Source organism: Prionailurus viverrinus, chromosome E1 (genome assembly GCF_022837055.1).
Source record: "Prionailurus viverrinus isolate Anna chromosome E1, UM_Priviv_1.0, whole genome shotgun sequence".
Taxonomy (NCBI): Eukaryota; Metazoa; Chordata; class Mammalia; order Carnivora; family Felidae; genus Prionailurus; species Prionailurus viverrinus.
In genome coordinates this window covers 9,232,131-9,252,622 of record NC_062574.1, presented here as the reverse complement: position 1 = coordinate 9,252,622, position 20,492 = coordinate 9,232,131, and the positions used below count along the sequence as shown (strand labels likewise).

At 39.8% G+C, this 20,492-nt stretch overlaps 2 protein-coding genes across 6 annotated transcripts in view; both read right to left on the bottom strand.

Annotated features, from left to right (window-relative positions):
* The window catches only part of ZNF624 (zinc finger protein 624), a 38,741-nt gene extending 23,980 nt beyond the window's left edge, over positions 1-14,761 (bottom strand). Inside the window, exons 1-3 of one of the 3 annotated variants that reach the window (XM_047832451.1) lie at positions 14,678-14,761; positions 4,063-4,151; positions 1,984-2,049 (exon numbers count right to left, since the gene is read on the bottom strand). In XM_047832451.1, the coding sequence (XP_047688407.1) occupies positions 1,984-2,049; positions 4,063-4,149 (153 nt within the window). In that variant the 5' untranslated portion in view covers positions 4,150-4,151; positions 14,678-14,761. Of the gene's footprint in view, positions 1-1,983; positions 2,050-4,062; positions 4,152-13,747; positions 13,776-13,822; positions 14,655-14,677 lie in introns of those variants that run through there. The other 2 variants (XM_047832452.1, XM_047832453.1) reach the window with 2 other exon arrangements.
* The window catches only part of ZNF286A (zinc finger protein 286A), a 48,207-nt gene continuing 31,750 nt past the window's right edge, over positions 4,036-20,492 (bottom strand). For 2 of the 3 annotated variants that reach the window (XM_047832454.1, XM_047832455.1), the window contains exon 7: positions 4,036-4,151. The gene's annotated coding sequence lies outside the window, so the exon portion shown is untranslated. Of the gene's footprint in view, positions 4,152-18,273; positions 18,426-20,492 lie in introns of those variants that run through there. The other variant, XM_047832458.1, reaches the window with a different exon arrangement.

The following is a 20,492-nucleotide window of genomic DNA, read 5'->3' as shown; positions in this document are numbered from 1 at the left end:
GTCTCCCTCTCTCTCTGCCCCTCCCCCATTCATGCTCTGTCTCTCTCTGTCTCAAAAATAAATAAATGTTAAAAAAAAAAATTTAAAATAAAAAAGACAAGAAATAATAAGAATTGGCAAGGGTGTGGAGAAAAGGAGTCACTTGCGTATACTGTTGGTGGGAATGCAAGCTAGTGTAGCTGCTATGGAAAACAGTGTGGAGGTTCCTCAAAAAATTCAAACTAGAATTACTATATGATCTAGTAATTCCACCACGGGGTTGTTGCCCAAAGAAAATAAAAACACTCATTCAAAAAGATAAACGCACCCCTATAATTATTGTAGCATTATTTACAATAGCTAAGATATAGAAGCAACACAAGTGTCTACTGATAGATAAATGGATAAAGAAGATGTGGTATGTACACACGTACACACACACACACACACACACACACACACTGAACTACTACTCAGCCATAAGAAAGAAAAAACAAAAACGAAACCTTGTCATTCCTGACAACATTGATGGACCTAGAGGTTATTATGCTAAGTGAAATAAATCAAAGATAAATATATGATTTCACTTATAAGTGGAATCTAAAAAAGAAAACAAAAGAACAAAAAACAGAAACAGACTCCTAAATACAGAGAACAAAATGGTGGTTGTTGGGGGCGGTGTGAGAGGATGGGTGAAATAGGTGAAGGGGATTAAGAGGTACAAACTTCCAGTTATAAAATAAACGACAGAGATGAAAAGTATAGCACAGAGAGTATAGCTGATAACACTGTAATAACTTTGTATGGTAACAGACAGTAACTGTGCTTATTGCCATGAGCACGGTGTGATGTACAGTTATCCAATCACTATGCTGTACAACTGAAACTAATAGAATACTGTATGTCAACCATACTTCAAAAAAAATTTTTTTTTAAACTTAACCCCTGTAATTCTAAAAGTATTGTCAACACATGCCAAAGATTTACTTAGGTCATTAATGAGAGATCAGCTGCCTGACAAACCTGGTTCAAAGGAGACACAAAAACAGCTGTCTACTGACTGCAGAAAAAAGAATGCTGGAATAAGACTGCAAAATTAGTTAGAAACCTGGTGAATGTCCTACAAGGACAATAAAACCATAAATTTGGGGGTTATTTTTTCTCCTAGGTAAAATAATTTGCAAATTTTCAATGTTCTGGGTATTAACCAACAGTAACTAGTACATCAAACAACGTAACTCTCCGGGCTATGTCAGGTGACCCTTACACAGGCTGGTTAGACAATGGTTTAATGGGACACTGAAAGGGCATACATTTACCTTTTGCCTTATTTCTAAGTTTTAGATAACTTTTCTTAACATATTTCATACATTTCTGACTTTGGTATTTCCTGGAAAAATCAGCTGAATTCTATACTCATGAATAAGAAAGTCAGGGGGCACCTGGGTGGCTCAGTCGGTTAAGCGGCCGACTTCGGCTCAGGTCATGATCTCACGGTCCGTGAGTTCGAGCCCCGCGTCAGGCTCTGTGCTGAGAGCTCAGAGCCTGGAGCCTGTTTCAGATTCTGTGTCTCCCTCTCTCTCACCCTCCCCCGTTCATGCTCTGTCTCTGTCTCAAAAATAAATAAACGTTAAAAAAAAAAAAAGTCAGCTTAACAATATAATGAAATAAAAAACCTAAACCAATTTAAACACACCTTAAATATCTCCACTGATGTTCATGTATTCTTGATATTTTTATGGTGTTGAGTCTCACGATGCAAAGCAAGAATCAGAGCATGTGATATAGGATACTTTATCATCAGTAGTTACAATGTGACCTGCCACACTAGGGCTGCCACCAAGGGAAATGAAATCCATCAAACTGATGCGGCCAGCCCTGGGGTTACTACACCTATCAAGCAAGATGATATTCACTGCAAACTTGCAAGGCACTAGGAACATTAAGAACCAGGCACAGTAAAAGAGGCACTTTATTCCCGTCATGTAACATGTTAGGCATTACCTTTTCCAATTCTGGTTCTTCAGCCTGAAGGTGAAGGTCTTCATCTGGCTTGGAAACTTCAGGATTCTGAAGGGATACAGGATACAATCACTCAGTGATAGGCTGCTGATGACTCAGCAGAGCCTCAAGTACCAACGGTCCACTGTGGATGTGGCATACATGGGATGATCCCTTTTATTGTTTGATTTAGGGCTGAAATTAACAGGGTGGCCCCTTTTATTGGTTAATTTAGCGCTGAAATTACCGTCCCATAGTAACATCCAATCATCTTCTTCAACTTTGTTTGAGACAATGACAAACACAAGACTGAGAAAGATACAACCGCATAGTTTTTAAAGGAGGCTTCCAACAAAGAACCTATTGTAACAAAAAAAATAGATTTATAGTAAGAGGCCTTCAGATCCTACATAATTTTCCCTTTTCATATAGAGTTGAAATGTATTTCTCAGAAAGTATCTAACTTAAGAATAGTATTCAAAACCTACTAACACTATGTACTTTGTACAGTTGAAAATCATTTCAGTGTTGTGGGGGGTCAGGGGGAACGTCTTGTAGTTACTCAGGTAGCATTTCAGGGACTTCTCACTACATTATTTTCTTAACCTTATAAGCTGTATCCCTATGAGGGCCTGATTTTATAAATGAGATGGTATTTTACTACCTCTTTCGATTAGTACTTATGATTTTAGGTTTTGTGTGTGCCATTTAAAAAAACTATGGGTAATAAAACTACTGAAAGTCCATTGAGAAAAACTGTTATCTTATTTCTCCCCTTCCAAGTTCTTATCTAAAAAATAAAAACATTCAGCTTCCAGAAAATTAATGATGTGAACATCAACCTCTGGTAATTAGGGATGGGTCTGACCATGTCAATACTAGACAAATATTTCAGATATGCTGATCAAATGTAACATTTTGGTTTTTATTTACCTTTTCAAGGGTATGTTTTAAGGGCTATTTACACGTTATACATCCTGGCTATAAAGAGTGAAAGGTCACTACTATAGGTTACCGCAGATCACGACTAGACAAATTGTATTTGTTGGTATTACCTTTCTTCGGAATCTATTTCAAAAAGTCACTGCTAAGACACGGCTTGTACCTCACTGACACCCACCTCAAACACACACACATACATATATATATATATATACTTAAATGTCTTCAGGGAAACATTAAAAGATTCAGCTTCAATATCTAATTTCCAGTACTATCTTCCATGCTTTCCAGCTGGAATCACTAGCTCACCCCATTGTTCTCTTGCCCTTAAACTCCCTTCTCAACTGAAGTACCCTTATAAATACTTTACGACAACTTAAATCCCACTTGTGAGTACTACCTAAGTCTAACTGTCCTCATGAGCTTTCTGTGACCAGTTTTGCCCATACTAATGTCCATTTCTTTTCTTACATAGCACTCATCATGTTTATCATACAGCTAAGCATCATTAGCAAAATTCCTAGCAACAGATGCAGGAACTATCATTCACCTAAAAAAATTATGTAACTATTTCTTTTGTAGGCCTTACCTCAATGAGACTGTAAGCACCCTACAGCCAAGCTCTGTGTCTTAAACATCTTCTTTCTCTCCATGTCATCTATTAAGCTTGGTCACTTCTTAATGGGTAGAAAAGAGGAGATCACTGAGAGTGGGCACAAGGGGAACAGTCCCTCTTAATTAAGAGGGTGTGGGTGTGTCTGTGTGTACATACTTTCCCCAAAATTTCCTAAGCAATATTTCCAATTTAAAATATTCGATTCTTTTACCCCACAAATAACTGAAATTTCCTGGGAACAATACAAATTTAACATCAAAAGTAAATTTCCTAGACTGTTTATAAAAAAATAGCGAAAGTATTTTTTGAAAGATCATGTGTCTTGACATTTGGTTCCATATGTAGAGTGAAACTTCTTACAGATTACAAGCTTCACTATGATAAACCCAATTTTCATGGGGGAAACCATCTGATTCAGTTACCGGAAGGGGTCTGGGTGAGATACAGAAGTCACAGAATTCAGGAAAAATAGACATGCTCTTAAACCAAGATGCAGGTCAGGACTAGAGGAAACCCCAACTTACCAGAGGTCCAACAGAAAAAACCACAGCAGCCATAATCTCTTCCTCTGTGTTCCCCTCTCTGCCGAGAGTGGGGTCCTGCAAAGACATGGCTGAGAAAGAGAAATAAGCAATGAAAATCAATCCTGCCTTGGAAATCTCAGAATTACCTCATTGGAATCCTGACATTACAAGGAAGCATGACTAAAGGACACAAGATTAACCCCCAAGATCAGTGAGAAAAAAAAAAGATCCTTGCTCCTGGATATTGTGACATTTTAATACCATTAAATGTAGTCACAACTAGTAGGTCAGACATTGTACAAGGATCTTTTAAAATACAAGTGGGATTCATTTCTGGGCTGCAGGGCTGGTTCAATATTCGCAAATCAATCAATGTGATACAGCACATTAACAGAAGAAAGGATAAAAACTATATGATCCTGTCAATAGATGCAGGAAAAGCATTTGACAAAATACAGCATCCTTTCTTAATAAAAACCCTCAAGAAAGTCAGGAAAGAAGGAAGATACCTTAACATCGTAAAAGCCATATATGAAAGACCCACAGTTAATATCATCCTTAATGGGGAAAAACTAAGAGCTTGCCCCCTGAGATCACGAACACGAGAGGAATGTCCGCTTTCACCACTTTTATTTAACATAGTGTTGGAAGTCCCAGCCTCAGCAATCAGACAACAAAATGAAATAAAAGGCATCCAGATTGGCAAAGGAGTTAAACTTTCACTTTTTGCAGATGACATGATATTCTTCATGCAAAACCCGAACGACTCCACCCCAAAACTGCTAGAACTAATACATGAATTCAGCAAAGTCACAAGATATAAAATCGATGTACAGAAATCAAGTTGCATTTCTATTTGCCAATAATGAAGCAACAGAAAGAGATATCAAGGAACTGATCTCATTTACAATTGCACCAAGAACCATAAAATACTTAGGAATAAACCTAACCAAAGAGGTAAAAGATCCGTACACTGAAAACTATAGAAAGCTTATGCAAGAAACTGAAGACACAAAGAAATGGGAAAACATTCCATGGTCATGGATTAGAAGAACAAATATCGTTAAAATGTTGACACTACCCAAAGCAATCTACACATTCAATGCAATCCCAATCAAAATAGCACCAACATTCTTCTCAGAGCTAGAACAAACAATCCTAAAATATGTACGAAACCACAGAAGACCCCAAATAGCCAAAGTAATGTTGAAAAAGAAAACTAAAGCTGGAGGCATCACAATCTTGGCTGGACCTTAGCCTGTACTACAAAGGTGAAATCATCAAGACAGTATGGTATTTGGCACAAAAACAGACACATGGAAAAGAACAGAGAACCCAGAATTGGACTCACAAATGTATGGCCAACTAATCTTCGACAAAGCATGAAAGAGTATCCAATAGAAAAAAAGTGTCTCTTTAGCAAATGATGCTGGGAGAACTGGACAGCAACATGCAGAAGAATGAAACTGGACCACTTTCTTGCAATTCAAAATGGATGAAAGACCTAAATGCGAGACAAGAAACCATCAAAATCCTAGAAAACAGGCAACAATCTCTTTGCCCTCAGCCACAGCAACTTCTTACTTGACACATCTCCAAAGGTAAGGGAAATAAAAGCAAAATTGAACTACTGGGACCTCATCAAGATGAAAAGCTTCTGCAGAGCAAAGGAAACAATCAACAAGATTAAAGGCAACCAATGGAATGGGAGAAGATATCTGTAAATGACATATCAGATAAAGGGTTAGTATCCAAAATCTATGAAGACTTACCAAACTCAACACCCGAAAAACAAATAATCCAGTGAAGAAATGGGCAAAAGACATGAATAGACACTTCTAAAAAAGAAGACATCCAAATGGCCAACTGACACGTGAAAAAATGCTCAACATCACTTGTCATCAGGGAAATGCAAATCAAAATCACATTGAGATACCACCTCACACTAATGAGAGTGGCTAAAATTAAAACCTTAGGAAACAACAGACATTGATAAGCATGTGGAGATAGGGGAACCCTCTTGCATTATTGGTGGGAATGCAAACTTGTGCAGCCATTCTGGGAAACAGCATGCAGGTTCCTCAAAAAATTAAAAATAGAATTACCCTACAACCCAGCAATGCACTACTAGGAATTTATCTAAAGGATACAGGAGTGATGATTCATAGGGCCACATGTATCTCAGTGTTTATAGCAGCACTATCAACAATAACCAAATTATGGAAAGAGACCACATGTCCATCAACTGATGAATGGATGAAGATGTGGTGTATATATATATACACACATACATACAATAGAATACTACTTGGCAACAAAAAAGAATGAAATCTTGCCATTTGAAACAATGTGGATGAAACTGGAGGGTATTATGCTACATGAAGTAAGTCAGAGAAAGACAGATATCATATGTTTTCACTCATAGGAGGAGGTTGAGAAACTTAACAGAAGATCATGGGAGAAGGGAAGGAAAAAATAGCTACAAACAGAGAGGGACGTAAACCATAAGAGACTCTTAAATACAGAGGACAACCTGAGGGTTGATGGGGGTTGGGGACCCAGGGGGTGGGGAAAATGGGTGATTGAGGAGGGCATTTTTTGGGATGAGCACTGGGTATTGTAGGTAAATGATGAATCATGGAAATCTACTCCCAAAGCCAAGAGCATGCTGTATACACTGTATGTTAGCTAACTTGACAATAAAAAAAAATATATATATATCTTTTCTTTTAAAAAAAATATTTATTTACTTTTTATTGAGTAAACTCTACCCCCAAGATTGGGCTTGAACTCATGACCCCGAGATCAAGAGTTGCATGCTGTACTGAGCCAGCCAGGTTCCCCTAAAAATACCTTTTTATTCGAACTTCACATCAACCCAATGGTAATTATATTCCCATTCCACTGTGAAGAAAATGAGGCTTAGAAAAACTACACTATTTACCTGAGGCCATATATGACCTCAAATCAGTCTAATTCCAATGCTCACACCTTTTCCACTAAATCAATTTGCTGTGTGATGTGAAAAAAAAATAATTCAATCTTCCTTTGCCACAATCATCGACTCATCTAAAAATGAACCACTTTGGGGCACCTGGCTGGCTCAATCAGCCTAAGTGTCCAACACTTGATTTCAGCTCAGGTCATAATCTTGTGGCTCATGAGTTTGAGCCCTGTATCAAGCTCTGCACTGATGGCACAGAGCCTGCTTGGGACTCTCTTTCTTCTTCTCTCTCTGCCCCTCAGCCGTTTGCTCTCTTTGTCTCTCCTGAAATGAATAGATACACTTAAAAATTTTTTTAAAAAGAATATGCATCCAAGAGGTTTGTATTCACAAGGGTAGTCTGAAGAACAGCAGCATGAACATTACTGGGGAGGTTGTGAAAGATACAAAATCTGAGGTTCAACTACAGAACCTACTGAATCAGAATGAGCTTTTTCATAAGATCCCTAGTTGATTCATATGCACACATGAAAGCTGAAGGCAATATGGATCTAAAAAAGATCATGCCAACAAATTAGACAAGCTAGAAGAAACAAGTAATTTCCTAAAACATGTGATCTACTAAGACAGAATCGTGAAGACTGAGAAAATCTGACGGCCGATTACTAGTAAGGAGATGGAATCAATAATAAAAAATCTCCCCCAAAAAAACAAAGTCCAGGACTAGGTAGGTTCACTGCTGAATTCTATCAAACATTTAAGAAGAATTAATACCAACTGTTCTCAAACTCTTTGAAAAAACAGAGGAAAGAATACTTCCAAACTGATTTTACAAGGCTAGCATTACCTGGATTCCAAATCCAGGCAAGGACACAAGAAAAGAAAATTAGAGGTCAATAACCCTGTTGAACACAGATGCAAAATTCCTCAACAAAATAGTAGCAAACTCAATTCAACAATATAGCAAAAGGATCATACACAATGACCAACTGGGATTTATTCCAGTGATGCAAGGATGGTTCAATATCTGCAAGGCAATCAATGTGATACACCACATTAACAAAATGAAGAATAAAAATCGTATGATCATCTCAACAGACACAGAAAAAGCATTTGGCAAAATTCAACATCTGTTATGATAAAAACTGTAAACAAAGGGGGTATAGAGAGGACATAATGCAACATAATAAAGGCAATATATGACAAGCCCACAGCTAACACACTTAATGGTGAAATGATAAAACTTTTTCTAAGATCAGGAACAGAGCAAGACAAGGATGTCCATTGTCATCATTTATACTCAGCATGACATTGGAAGTCTTGGCTAGAGAAATTAGGCAAGAAAAAGATATAAAAAGTATCCAAATTGGAAAAGAACTGTCACTATTTGCAGATGGCATAATATTATATATAGAAAGTCCTAAAGACTCTCCCAAAAAACTGTTGAATAAACAAATCCAGTAAATTTTCAGGACACAAAATCAACTTATAAAAATCAGCTGTGTTTCTACACACTAACAATGAACTGTAAGAAAGAGAAATTAATAATCTCATTTACAATTTTATCAAAAAAGAATAAAATACCTAGGAATAAATTTAACCAAGGAGGTGAAAGATCTATACATAAGATTTAACCATAAGACACTAAATGGAAAAATACTCTGTGCTCGTGCATTGGAAGAACCAATATTGTTAAAATGTTCATACTACCCAAAGCAATTTACAGATTTAATGCAATCCCTATAAAAATACCAACATTTTTCACAAAACTAGAAATAATACCTAAAATTTCCTTAAATGTTTCTCAAAAATAGTACTGCATTTTCCCAACACACACACACACACACACACACACACACACACACACACACACTCACTCACAATAGTACTACATTTCCCAGCAATTTCACTTCTGGGCATTTACATACAGGAAACAAAAACACTAATTCAAAAAGATATCCACACCCATGGGTTCACTGTAGCATTAATTACAAAAGCCAAGGAATGGAAGTGTTTGTTGACAGATGAATGGATAATGTGAGACACAGACACAGGACTATTATTCATCCATAAAAAAAGAAGGAAATCTTGCCATTTGTGAAAACATGGATGCACCAAGAGAGCACTATGCTAGGTGAAACAAGTCAGACAGATGTAAACAAGTATGACCTCACTCTTATGTGGAATATAACAAAACAAAACAAAACCAAACCTAAACTTGAACTCATAGGTTCAGAAAACAGATTGGTGGTTGCCAGAGGCAGGGATCAACAGTGGCAAGAAGGTGGTCAAAAGCTATAAACTTCCACTTATAAAATAAGTAAGTCCTGGAGATGTAATATATATAATGGTGACTAAAGTTCACAATAATACTGTATTGTATATCTTAAGTTGATAAGAGAGTAAATCTTAAAAGTTCTCATCACAAGAAAAGAATTTGTAACTAGGTGTGGTGATGGACGTTAACTAGATTTATGGTGATCACTTTGCAATATATACACATATTGAACCACGCTGTATGGCATGTTGTATGCCTGAAACTAATATAATATGTCAATTATATCTCAATTAAAAAATGAAGTAATAAGTATATTTGTGGATTAAAAAAAGAACAAAAGAAAGCTCTCACTACAAATACACACACACACTCAAACAGATCATTATGTCAGGATACATTCCAAAATATTCAAGCCACAATTCACAACAACAACAAAAAGAAAATGAAGACACCTAAATTTGGGACTGGCAGTGCAATTTAAACACACTGGTATGACAACATATAATAGCATTCATCAAAGTTGGTGGAAAGAAGAAGAATAGCACACATACAGAATATAATAAAAAGAGAAAGAAACAATGAATATGGTTAACAGAGAAAGGCCACAGGTTTATGATGAGACAGAAAGGTACAAATAATAAAAAGTAAGAGAATACTTATCTACAAATATGACTTAGCTGACCGGTAGCGAATCAAAAAAACAAACATATGCAACCTGATGGCTAGATATATGACCATCCACTAAGCCAGTGGAGACACCTAGGCACCGTTTCCCTTCCCAGCCCCCTTCTTAAATGAGGATGTGACCTTGCTAATGCGGAGTCTGGTTCAAGAACCAGGTGTGCCTGATAAATGAGATTTCCTTACACCCAATGGTACAGATTGTTAATATAAATTCATCCAACATGGTAATAGCAGTTTCATGTATAAAAAAGGCCAGTGACATACCAAGTTCTGAAACCCTACTTTGTGCAAAATGTGTTACCAGCAGTTGCATGGACCCTCAGTTAGGGACTCTGTTATGATTAATAAGCATGCTCAGTGTCCTCCTGTCCTGAATGAACACCTTACTTCACATAAGATTGAGGAGCTTTGGCTTAATAAACAGCAGAACGTTATTAACCTAATCTTAAAGTTTGTGCCAATCAGCTCATCCGAAATGATACTTGCAATAATTAACCAGTATCTTCTGAAAAACAAGAACTGTATAAAGCATGGCTGTTATAAATTCTAGAGATGAAATTAAAATAAATATGGAGTATACTGGAACATATTCAAAAGTTATTTTCAAGTATTCAAGGAGCATTTGCTAATATTAATCATATACTGCAAAGACTACTGACAATAAAGAAAATCTCAATCAAAACCAAGAAACTGAATACATGACATTCTCTAACCATGATGTGGTAGAATTACAAACATAAGTCTGAAGGGAGGAAGGGAAAAACTCAATCACCAGGGAATGAAAATAAAATAAACCCTCCTGAATACCTATTAAGTCTAAGACAGAACTTTAATTGCCAGTGAATTAGAAAGTGAGAGAATAATAGATTAAAAACTCATTGATTCCTGCCAAAACTTTAAAAAGATAAAATTTATATCCCTAAAGGCATTCAACTAACATTAAAAAATGTTTTTAATGTTTATTTATATTTTGACAGGGAGAGAGAGACAGAGACAGAGACAGCACGAGCAGGGGAGGGGCAGAGAGATGGAGACAGAATCTGAAGGACGCTCCAGGCTCCACACTGTCAGCACAGAGCCCAACGTGGGGCTCGAACTCACGAACCTTGAGATCATGACCTGAGCTCAAGTTGGATGCTTAACTGACTGAGTGACCCAGGTGCCCCACAACTAACATGTTTTTAAAGAATAAAAATATTAAACATCCAACTAAATAAGAAAAATAATTTACAAGCAGACCATAAGGAAGAAATAACAAGGAAACTAATAAATTAGAAAACAAAACAGCTGAGAACGGAAGGAGGTGATTCTCTAAATAATGAACATATAAGCCACTGGCTAAAGAAGAAAAAATACCAATAAACCAAAAATAGAAACAACAAAGGGGCTATAACATATAAATCATCTTAAAATTGTAGGTCAATAAAACTAAAATTTTCCAAAGAACAAGTTTTGTTAAAAAATATTCTAAGACTGACTCAAGCAGCAGAAAACTTAGGCAGGCCAATGCAGTAGCGACTGCTAATTGCCTTTCAACATCCAGTCTCCCCTTCTCCTTGACAAAGGTTTGAAATCTCAGCTGGCCACAAGGCCACCCAACTACAGACATTTCCCAGCCACCTTGCAGGCAGATGTGCCCAGGTCGGTAAATTATAACAAACAGGATTTGAATAAAAGGGTTGATATCACATCTTTTTTTTTTTTGAAAGGAGTTTTAGTTTATCTTTTTAAAGTTTACTTATTTATCTTGAGAGAGAGAGAGCATACCTGTGTCAGCAGCAGAGGGGCAGAGGGAGAAGGAGAGCGAGAATCCCAAGCAGGCTCTGCACTACCAGCATGGAGCCCAGCAAGGAGCCCAACATGGACCCCAACACGGAACACAATGAAGGGCTCGAACACCCGAACTGTGAGATCATGACTTGAGCCGAAATCAAGAGTCTGACGCTTAACCAAATGAGCCACCCAAGTGCCCCCAGGTGACATCACATCTTTACCAGGGAGCTGTCTGTCCTCCAGTTCTTTGTTCCCTACCCCCCCCACCCCCTGCAAAAGGCTTGTAATGCAACAGTATGAAAGTGAGCCAGCTTCTACCATAGGAAAGACAACAGCCCCTAGGAGGTGCTGAAGCAAAAAGAGGAATGGAACCTGGGTTTCTAGATGACCTAATGCCATAGAGCTGCCTACCCCTACCCACCCTTATCACTGCCAGTCACCTGAAAACTCAGACTTTCATGAGAAAGAAATAGTCTTTCTTGGGGTGCCTGGGTGGCTCAGTCAGTTGAACATCTTACTCTTGATGTAACAAAAAAAAATCTGTTTTAACATTTATTATTAAGAGACAGAGAGACACAGAGCGTGAGCAGGGGAGGGGTAGAGAGAGGAGGAGACATAGAATCCGAAGCAGGCTCCAGGCTATGAGCTGTCAGCACAGAGCCCGACGTGGGGTTGAAACTCACAAACTGTGAGATCATGACCTGAGCGGACGTCGATCACCTGACCAACTGAGCCACCCAGGCGCCCCTGACTCTTGATTTTTATAGTTAAGTCTCAGAGTTAATAAAAGTGCTTTTCCCATACTTCAGTGTTTCTCTACCTTATTTTAGGTCATGGGTTCCTTTGCAAATCTAATGAAAATGATTTTTTCCCCAGAAAACTCCTACATATAGTTAGAAAACTCCCACATCTTAAATCTGAGGATGCAAAAAGCTCATTAAAAAGGAAATTCTGGGGGCACCTGGGTGGCTCAGTTGGTTGAGCATCTGACTCTTGATTTCAGTTCAGGTCATGATCTCAAGATTCGCAGGACTGAGCCCCGAATAAGGCTCTGTGCTCCCAGTGCCTGGGATTCTTGCTCTCCCTCTCTGCCCCTCCCCTGCTCATGCTCTCTCTCAAAGTAAGAAAAGAAAAACAAGGAAATTCTGGGACGCCTGGCTGGTTCAGTCGGTAGAGTGTGTGACTCTTGATCACAGGGTCGAGAGTTCAAGCCCCACCTTGGGTGTAGAGATCACTGAAAAAAAATCTTAAAAAAAAAAAAAAAAGGAAATTCCTCAGCTCCATCCAAGATCTGATCACCATCTCTAGGTATGAGACACAGAAATCTACATTGTCAACAAGCACCTCAAACATTTACCTTGATAAATATTGTCCTAAAGCAAACTAATTCCTCAACCCCAAATTAAATACTCTTCTTTTTAAAAATTTTTTTCAACGTTTGTTTGTTTATTTAGAGAGACAGAGCATGAGTGGGGAGGGGCAGAGCGAGAGAGAGGGAGACACAGAATTCCAAGCAGGCTCCAGGCTTTGAGTTGTCAGCACAGAGCCCGATGCAGGCCTCTGCGGGGCTCAAATTCACGAATAGTGAGATCATGACCCGAGCCTGAAGTAGGATGCAAAACCGACTGAGCCACCCAGGCATCCCATAAATTTTTAAAGATTAATGAACTCCTCCTTGGCAATATGCCATATAGATAATGCTAGTCAAATACGTTTAATACCAAACTGGGCAATAAGCATCTGTTTAAATTTTATAATCAGAATAGCCAACGCTATTTAATCGAGATCAGCTTGATCTCTATTGTGTAAAAAAGAACGCATAGAGAAAAAGACAGCAAGTCAACAAACGGAAGTCCACTGTGACCTCGGAGACCTGGGCCTGTGATGTTTACATTCCTACTTTTCTACACTTTCCAAGTAGACAATAAGAAGTATTTACATATACATAGGAGTCTGGTGTAGTAATAAAGTTCCAGAGTGGCTGTCCACCTCCCCCCGGTTCTAACCTTGGTTTAGCTACTGTAGAAATGTGTCCATTGGCAAAATCATTTGAGCACACGTTATTAGCGAATGAGGCTTACCGCACTGTTTCTCCTTTCACCTCTGCCATTATGCAGAAGATATCTAATCCAGGCCGACATTTCTCCATAGTCGTAATCGCCTAGATATTTTTTTCTGGATAGTGTCCCTGTCTGTCTTCCCAAGCACTGCGGAAGTATCAAAGACTTGAAAAACGTCACTTGCTGTGGGTCCTCAGCTAGCTTTGTTATTTTAAAATAACGAAGGGGTCCATGTTCTTGTTGAGAACTTCAGCGCCTCGGACCAATCCAGCACTTCCCAGCCAAAGCAATAATGCCATTGTCAGGTCTGGGAGAGACAGGTGATTTGAAAGTGATTCCGTGAAATGCCATAAAATGAGACGGGGCGGGGGGAGGGGGGGAAGCTGCCTCGGTTACCGAAAGGACAGGAGTTCATCCACCTGTCAGGCCATCAGGTGTGAAATCGTTCCATCCCTGCGGGTTCAGAAGCCAGGACGGAGACTGTCCTTCCTCCAGCCTCGCCCTTTTTCCCTAAGTGCCCATCCGGGGTCCCCCCGCTTCCTCCATCAAAGGCGCGGGACTGGGAAGAGGCGGAAAGTCAGGTCAGAGGCCAGCAGGCCCTAGTCGAACCCCACTGAGCCTACGGCCGCGCCCCGTGCTCCCCAACCCCAGCGCCGCGCCCGCCGCCGAGGGCACCGCCAGCCCCGGAGCCAAGCCTGGGGGAGACCGCGCCGACAGCCAGGCAGGAGGCCCAGCCCCAGTCGCCTCTCGGGTGGGCGTGTCGGCTCAGGGACAGGGGCTCTGGAGGGAACGGCCCCGCCCCGGACGCCGCCAGGAGCCCAGCGCCGAGGGAGGGGCGGCGGGGAACCGGGGCCCGGCGCCCGGGGCAACGAGTACCTGGCTGCCGAACTGAGGACAACTGAGGGCACTCGCAGAGCAGGGCGGGAACGCTTCCAGCAATGGCGCCGGCTTGGCGGGGCCGGCCGCCAGGCAAGACAATGCGCCTGCGCGGCCGGGGCGCCAGAACTCCAGCGCCCAGAATCCTCAGCGCCAGAGCTTTTTTTTTTTTTTTTTTCCTTTTTCCCCCTCCCCCTTTTCCCTCTTGTCTGCGTTTAAGCGGGAATGGGCCTGTGTTTGTCGACAATTTGGGTGACCTAAAAAAAAATCCAATCAAATCGAACAAACTTGTATTGAGAGGCCGCGACTACCTGTCAAGCGCTACCATCAGGTACGAGCGACGCAAAAAAGAATGACGCCAGCTCTTGCCACTGACCATTTCAGTGTGGCTGAAGGCCCAGTCATTGATAGAAGATACGGGCCTTTTGAAAATTAGCGAAAACCTCGGATGCCGGTGGAGTTGGTGAGCGCGTGTGCACCCTTGTGCTTGTCTTTCAAGTTCTTGACTGAAGAAGCGATGATGCCTTCCTTATAATCTCTGGCTCTTTGAACTAGAGCTTCCTTAATCAGCGCATCCAAATCGTAATAGTAAAATAATAAAAACAAAAGTTTAACTAATATTGAGATTGATATTAATCTAAATAGACATTTATTTTTCTAAGTCTTTATATTAAGGCTATTATATCTTAGATTATAATATATATATTATAAGGCGTGTTTTCCTTTGCCTCAATTCCGTGGTGTTAATACTCGGAGGGCATATTTTCTATAGTGAAACAGACTCCATTGGGGCTGTAGAGCAGTTTCCCTCAATGACACCGTTTCCTTCCTAACCTGCCCCTACGCTCTGTGACTTGGATTCTCTGCTGCTTTGTTTGTGTGTGAGGCCCACCAGGGTGAGCCCCTACCTATGGGGATCTGCAGGGAAATATAAATCTCCGTGAAGCAACCCTGTAAAGGGGGGCTCTTGGGATCACAAAGAGCCAATGGATACCTTTGGAGGAAATATGACATAACGCAGGGACTCTTGAACTGTGAAAGGAAAAAAATATAAGCGGGAGATCAAACTACTAGAGATACTAAATATGATAGCTGAAATGAAAAAAAAAAATTGGACGAAGAGCAGATTCGACACTGCAAAAGAGAAGAATCACTCATTCAAAGGCATAAAAATAGAAACTGCCCAGAATGAAACACAGAGAGAAAATAGAGAATGAATGGAGCACCAGAGAGTTATAGTGCAATTAGAATCCTAGAAGGAAAGGAGAGAGTGAGGGATGACTGAATATGTTTGTTTCCCCCCTTTTTTTAATTTAAATTTTAGTTAGAATAATGACTAGATACTTTCAAAGTTTGATGAAAATTATAACCCCACACATCCAAGAAGCTCAGTGAAATTCAAAGATGTGAAAAAATCACACCAAGGCACATCATAATCAAATTGTTACAAACCACTAATAAAGGAAAATCTTAAAAACAGAGGAGAAAATGTCTGTATTTACTGGGTTCTAAAATAATTACTTTTCACAAGGAAAAAAAAAAGAAAAGAAAAGGAAGAAAGAAAAAAAGCAAGCTAGAGGACAGTGGAGCACTTTTAAAGTACTGAAAGAAAGAAGAGGGGTACCTGGGTGGCTCAGTCCGTTAAGCTTCTGACTTTGTGGTTCATGAGTTTGAGCCCTGGGTCAGGCTTGGTGCTGATAGCCTAGAGCCTGGAGCCTGCTTCAGATTCTGTGTGTCTCCCTCTCTCTGCCTCTCCCCAACTCGTTCTCTCTCTCTCTCTCAAAAATAAATAAAAACATTAAAAAAAAAAAAAGGAAAAAGAAAAAAAAACAAAAAACCCTGTCAGCCCAGAAATTTATACCCATTAAAATAGTGTCATATATGAAGGTGAACAGATAATGGGCTGAGATGGAATAGGCATGCTTCTCCCTGTATCCCCCATTAATTATAGCTAAAAACCCTTGATATTGTATAGATAAAACACATATAAGAAGACTCTGAAATTTGGACCAAAGGCAGGCCAGCTAGGAATCGTGCAACGTGAAGAAAGACACAGTGATAACTTTTCTACATTTTTGTTTTGCCTCATATACTCTGGCCTGGGTGCTTGGAGAAGCTGGCAACACAATATGCCAGTGGGTGCAGATTAAAAAAAGGCTCCAAGAAGAGCCTGTCTCTCTCCAGCCAAAGGACCAAGAAAAGGATAGTCTAGAATGACAGAAAACCTTTAAGAAAATAACCTCTACTCCAGCCAAACACCACAGAAAAAACTGTGGACCCATCTCATCCCCAACAGCAAAGATTGCAATGAGGGACTCTTCTGTCCCTGCAAGGATAATGTCAGAGAAGACAGTATGGGGAGCTGGGACTTTCATTTGCACCCGGCTGGTAGTATTGAGCCTCCCCCCACACAGTGTCAGTGACAGCTATGTGGTAGGTAAGAGAATGCCTCTTCCATCCTCAACGAGGTGTTGTTAGTGGTGGTGGTCTAATAGGGAGCCTGAAATTCGACCTCTGCCCAGCAGTAACAAATTCCCCTCCCCAGAGCTGTCAAAAGAAGCTGAGTATCTTGGACTTCCATTCCCACCTAATGCTAACAGCTCAGTGGTGAACTTCCTTCTCCCACCAGAGTGATGTCAGGAGAAGCCTGCTAAATCACAAGATTCACATAAAAATCCAGAGTATCATAGTACTCAAAAGTGTCTCCAAATTTGACTAAAGACATACGTCTTCAGATTCAAGAATCTAAGAAAATGCCAGCAGGATAAACACAAAGATATGCAGTCTAATAAGACAGCTAATAATCAAACTTCTGAGAACTAAAAAAGATGAAGAAAAATCCTGGGAGCGGCAAGAGAAAAGGGATACCATATCAGCAACAGAAAAATAATTCAAATGATAGTGGACTTCTTATCAGGAAACATGGAGGCCAGAAGTAGGTGAAACAACGTTTCTCAAGTGCTGAAAGAAAATAACTGTAAATCCAGAATCTGAGTTTAATCAGTGACAATGCAGCAAAAATTCTTCCCCTCATGTTTCTCCCCTTGTACTGCAATTTAAAGGTACATTGGAACAAGAAAACATATTGTTAGATATAAAGTGTGATAGCATTCTTCCTGAAGATGAACCAAAAACTATTTGATGATGACACAATAATTTAAAGCAGAGAAACTGGAAGAGAAGCTAAAAGTGAAAGAATGAGAAACATCATGGGTTAAAATAGATGATCTAGAAAAAAAAATTCCCAGTATGTAGTAGAGAGTCAAGCAAGTGCCTTCTGGTCGCAATGGCGACAGACGGTCTTTATTTGAAGATGTGCAGACACTAAGTGCATGAAGAGGTTTGCCAGGCACAGAAGGATCAGAAGGACTGTCCTCTCTTGCACCTTGGCAGTGGCAGAGCTGCTCGGAATATCCATAGCTGAGAAAACCTCGGATGCTCGTTTCAGAGACGAGGAGCTGGGTTCCCAGGAGGGGCATTAGTTTTTCATGGTGGAACCCATCAGGGCATGGGGATGGATTTTTTTTTTTCCTGGATTCTGTAGAAAATACGTACGTTTCTTGTGCCATACAAATCCATTCCACTTGAAAGTCAAAGCTGTCTCCATCCCAGTTCCAGGAAGTACAAATGTCTGCAGTAGCTCCAGATTGGGCATTCAAACGATAGTGAATTATCAGATTCCATTTTCATAAATATTTCATCACATTTTTTGGGTGGTGGTGTCATCATAACCCCAGCGTATTTGTAACTAAAAATATTTCACATAATTAGAACTATAGAAAAGCAACCTGGTCATCATCTACACGTTCCACCAAAATGGAATTTGTGACCACTTAAAATAGGTGGTTCTATGATACCAATATTTTTCAAAGGTGCATTTTAAAAAGTACTACACATATAAGACTTTACAACCTTAAAGTTCTTTCCAGGTGATTGTTACCAGCATTAAAAAAAAAAATCATAGAAATCGTTCTTTGCTTTTGCATTCTAATATGACTCCTTGGAAAAAGTGACATGGCAATCGTCAGTCACTGTTCTTTTCTAGGGCGTTTCCTTACTTTTGTTAGTGATTTACATGTATACATGTTCACCTTCTTTTATGTATATCCAAAGTCTTGTTTCCAAGTCTTTTGTATAGCACCAGGATTTCAAAAATAGAGTGGGAGAAATTTATTCTAAAAATATTGTTCTGTACTTTGACCGGAATTGGGATTAAAAATTGTGTGTGTTTTTTTAATGTTTTTTATTATTTATTTATTTTTAAGACAGAGAGAGACAGAGTATGAGCAGGGGAGGGGCAGAGAGAGGGAGGCACAGAATCTGAAGCAGGCTCCAGGATCTGAGCTGTCAGCACAGAGCCTGATGTGGGGCTTGAACCCACAGACTGTGAGATCATGACCTGAGCCAAAGTCAGATGCTTAACCAACTGAGCCACCCAGGCACCCCTAAAAATTGTGTTTTTAGGAGCGCCTGGGTGGCTCAGATGGTTAAGTGTCAGACTTTTGACTCCAGCTCAGGTCATGATCTCAGGATTGTGAGATTGAGCCCCACGTCAAGCCCCACATTGGGCTCAACACAGAACCTGCTTGAGATTCTCTCTCTCTCTCCCTCTGCCTTTCTCCCCCACTCTCTCTAAATAAATAAATGTTTAAAAATTATATTTATATATATTTTTTAAAGTTTATTTTGAGAGAGAGACAGAGCAGGGGAGGGGCAGAGAGAGAGGGAGAGAGAGAATCCCAAGAGGACTCCATGCTGCCAGCATGGAGCCCGACATGGGGCTTGAACCTACAAACTGTGAGACCATGACCTGAGCCAAAGTCAAGAGTCAGACACTTAACTGACTGAGCCACCCAGTCAACCAACCATGTTTTTATATTTTTATTTGAAGATTTTTTTTCTTACTCAGCTTTGTTGTTGTCAAACTTAATGAACAAGACTCTTGAACATAATAAAAAATAGTGTCTAACCATTCCACATTTTTGTAGAGGGTTAGAATGAGATCATTTTAAGTTAAATTAGTTCTTGGCCAGGGCACCTGGGTGGCTCAGTTGGTTAAGCGTCCGACTTCAGCCAGGTCACAATCTCGCGGTCCATGAGTTCGAGCCCTGCGTCGGGCTCTGGGCTGATGGCTCAGAGCCTGGAGCCTGCTTCCGATTCTGTGTCTCCCTCTCTCTCTGCCCCTCCCCCATTCATGCTCTGTCTCTCTCTGTCTCAAAAATAAATAAACGTTAAAAAAAATTAAAAAAAAAATAAATTAGTTCTTGGCCTAATTCAAACTACAGCTGCCTTTAGGCATAATGTAACAAAAAAAATCTTGTATGTGCTGGGCATTACCACGATGTTCAGTTATTGACTTAATATGGTTCCTAAGAGCTTAGAGAAAGCAATACTGAAGATGATTTTATTTATTTATTTTTTAATGTTTATTTTTCAGAGAGAGAGAAACAGAGCATGAGTGGAGGAGTGGCAGAGAGAGAGGGAGACACAGAATCCGAAGCAGGCTGCAGGCTCTGAGCTGTCAGCACAGAGCCCGATGTGGGGCTCAAACTCACAAACTGCGAGATCACGACCTGAGCTAAAGTCAGATACCTAACCAACTGAGCCACCCAGGTGCCCCAAGATTCACTTATTCTTAACATCTTATTCTTTTTGTGTTATCATGTACCCTCTCTATATATACATATATTTTTTTCTGAATCATTTGAGAGCAAATTGCATGCATTATGCTTTTTTACCTCTACATACTTCAATGTGCATTTCCCAATAGTAAGGATATTATTTTACATAACCATGGTATAGTTATCAACTTCAA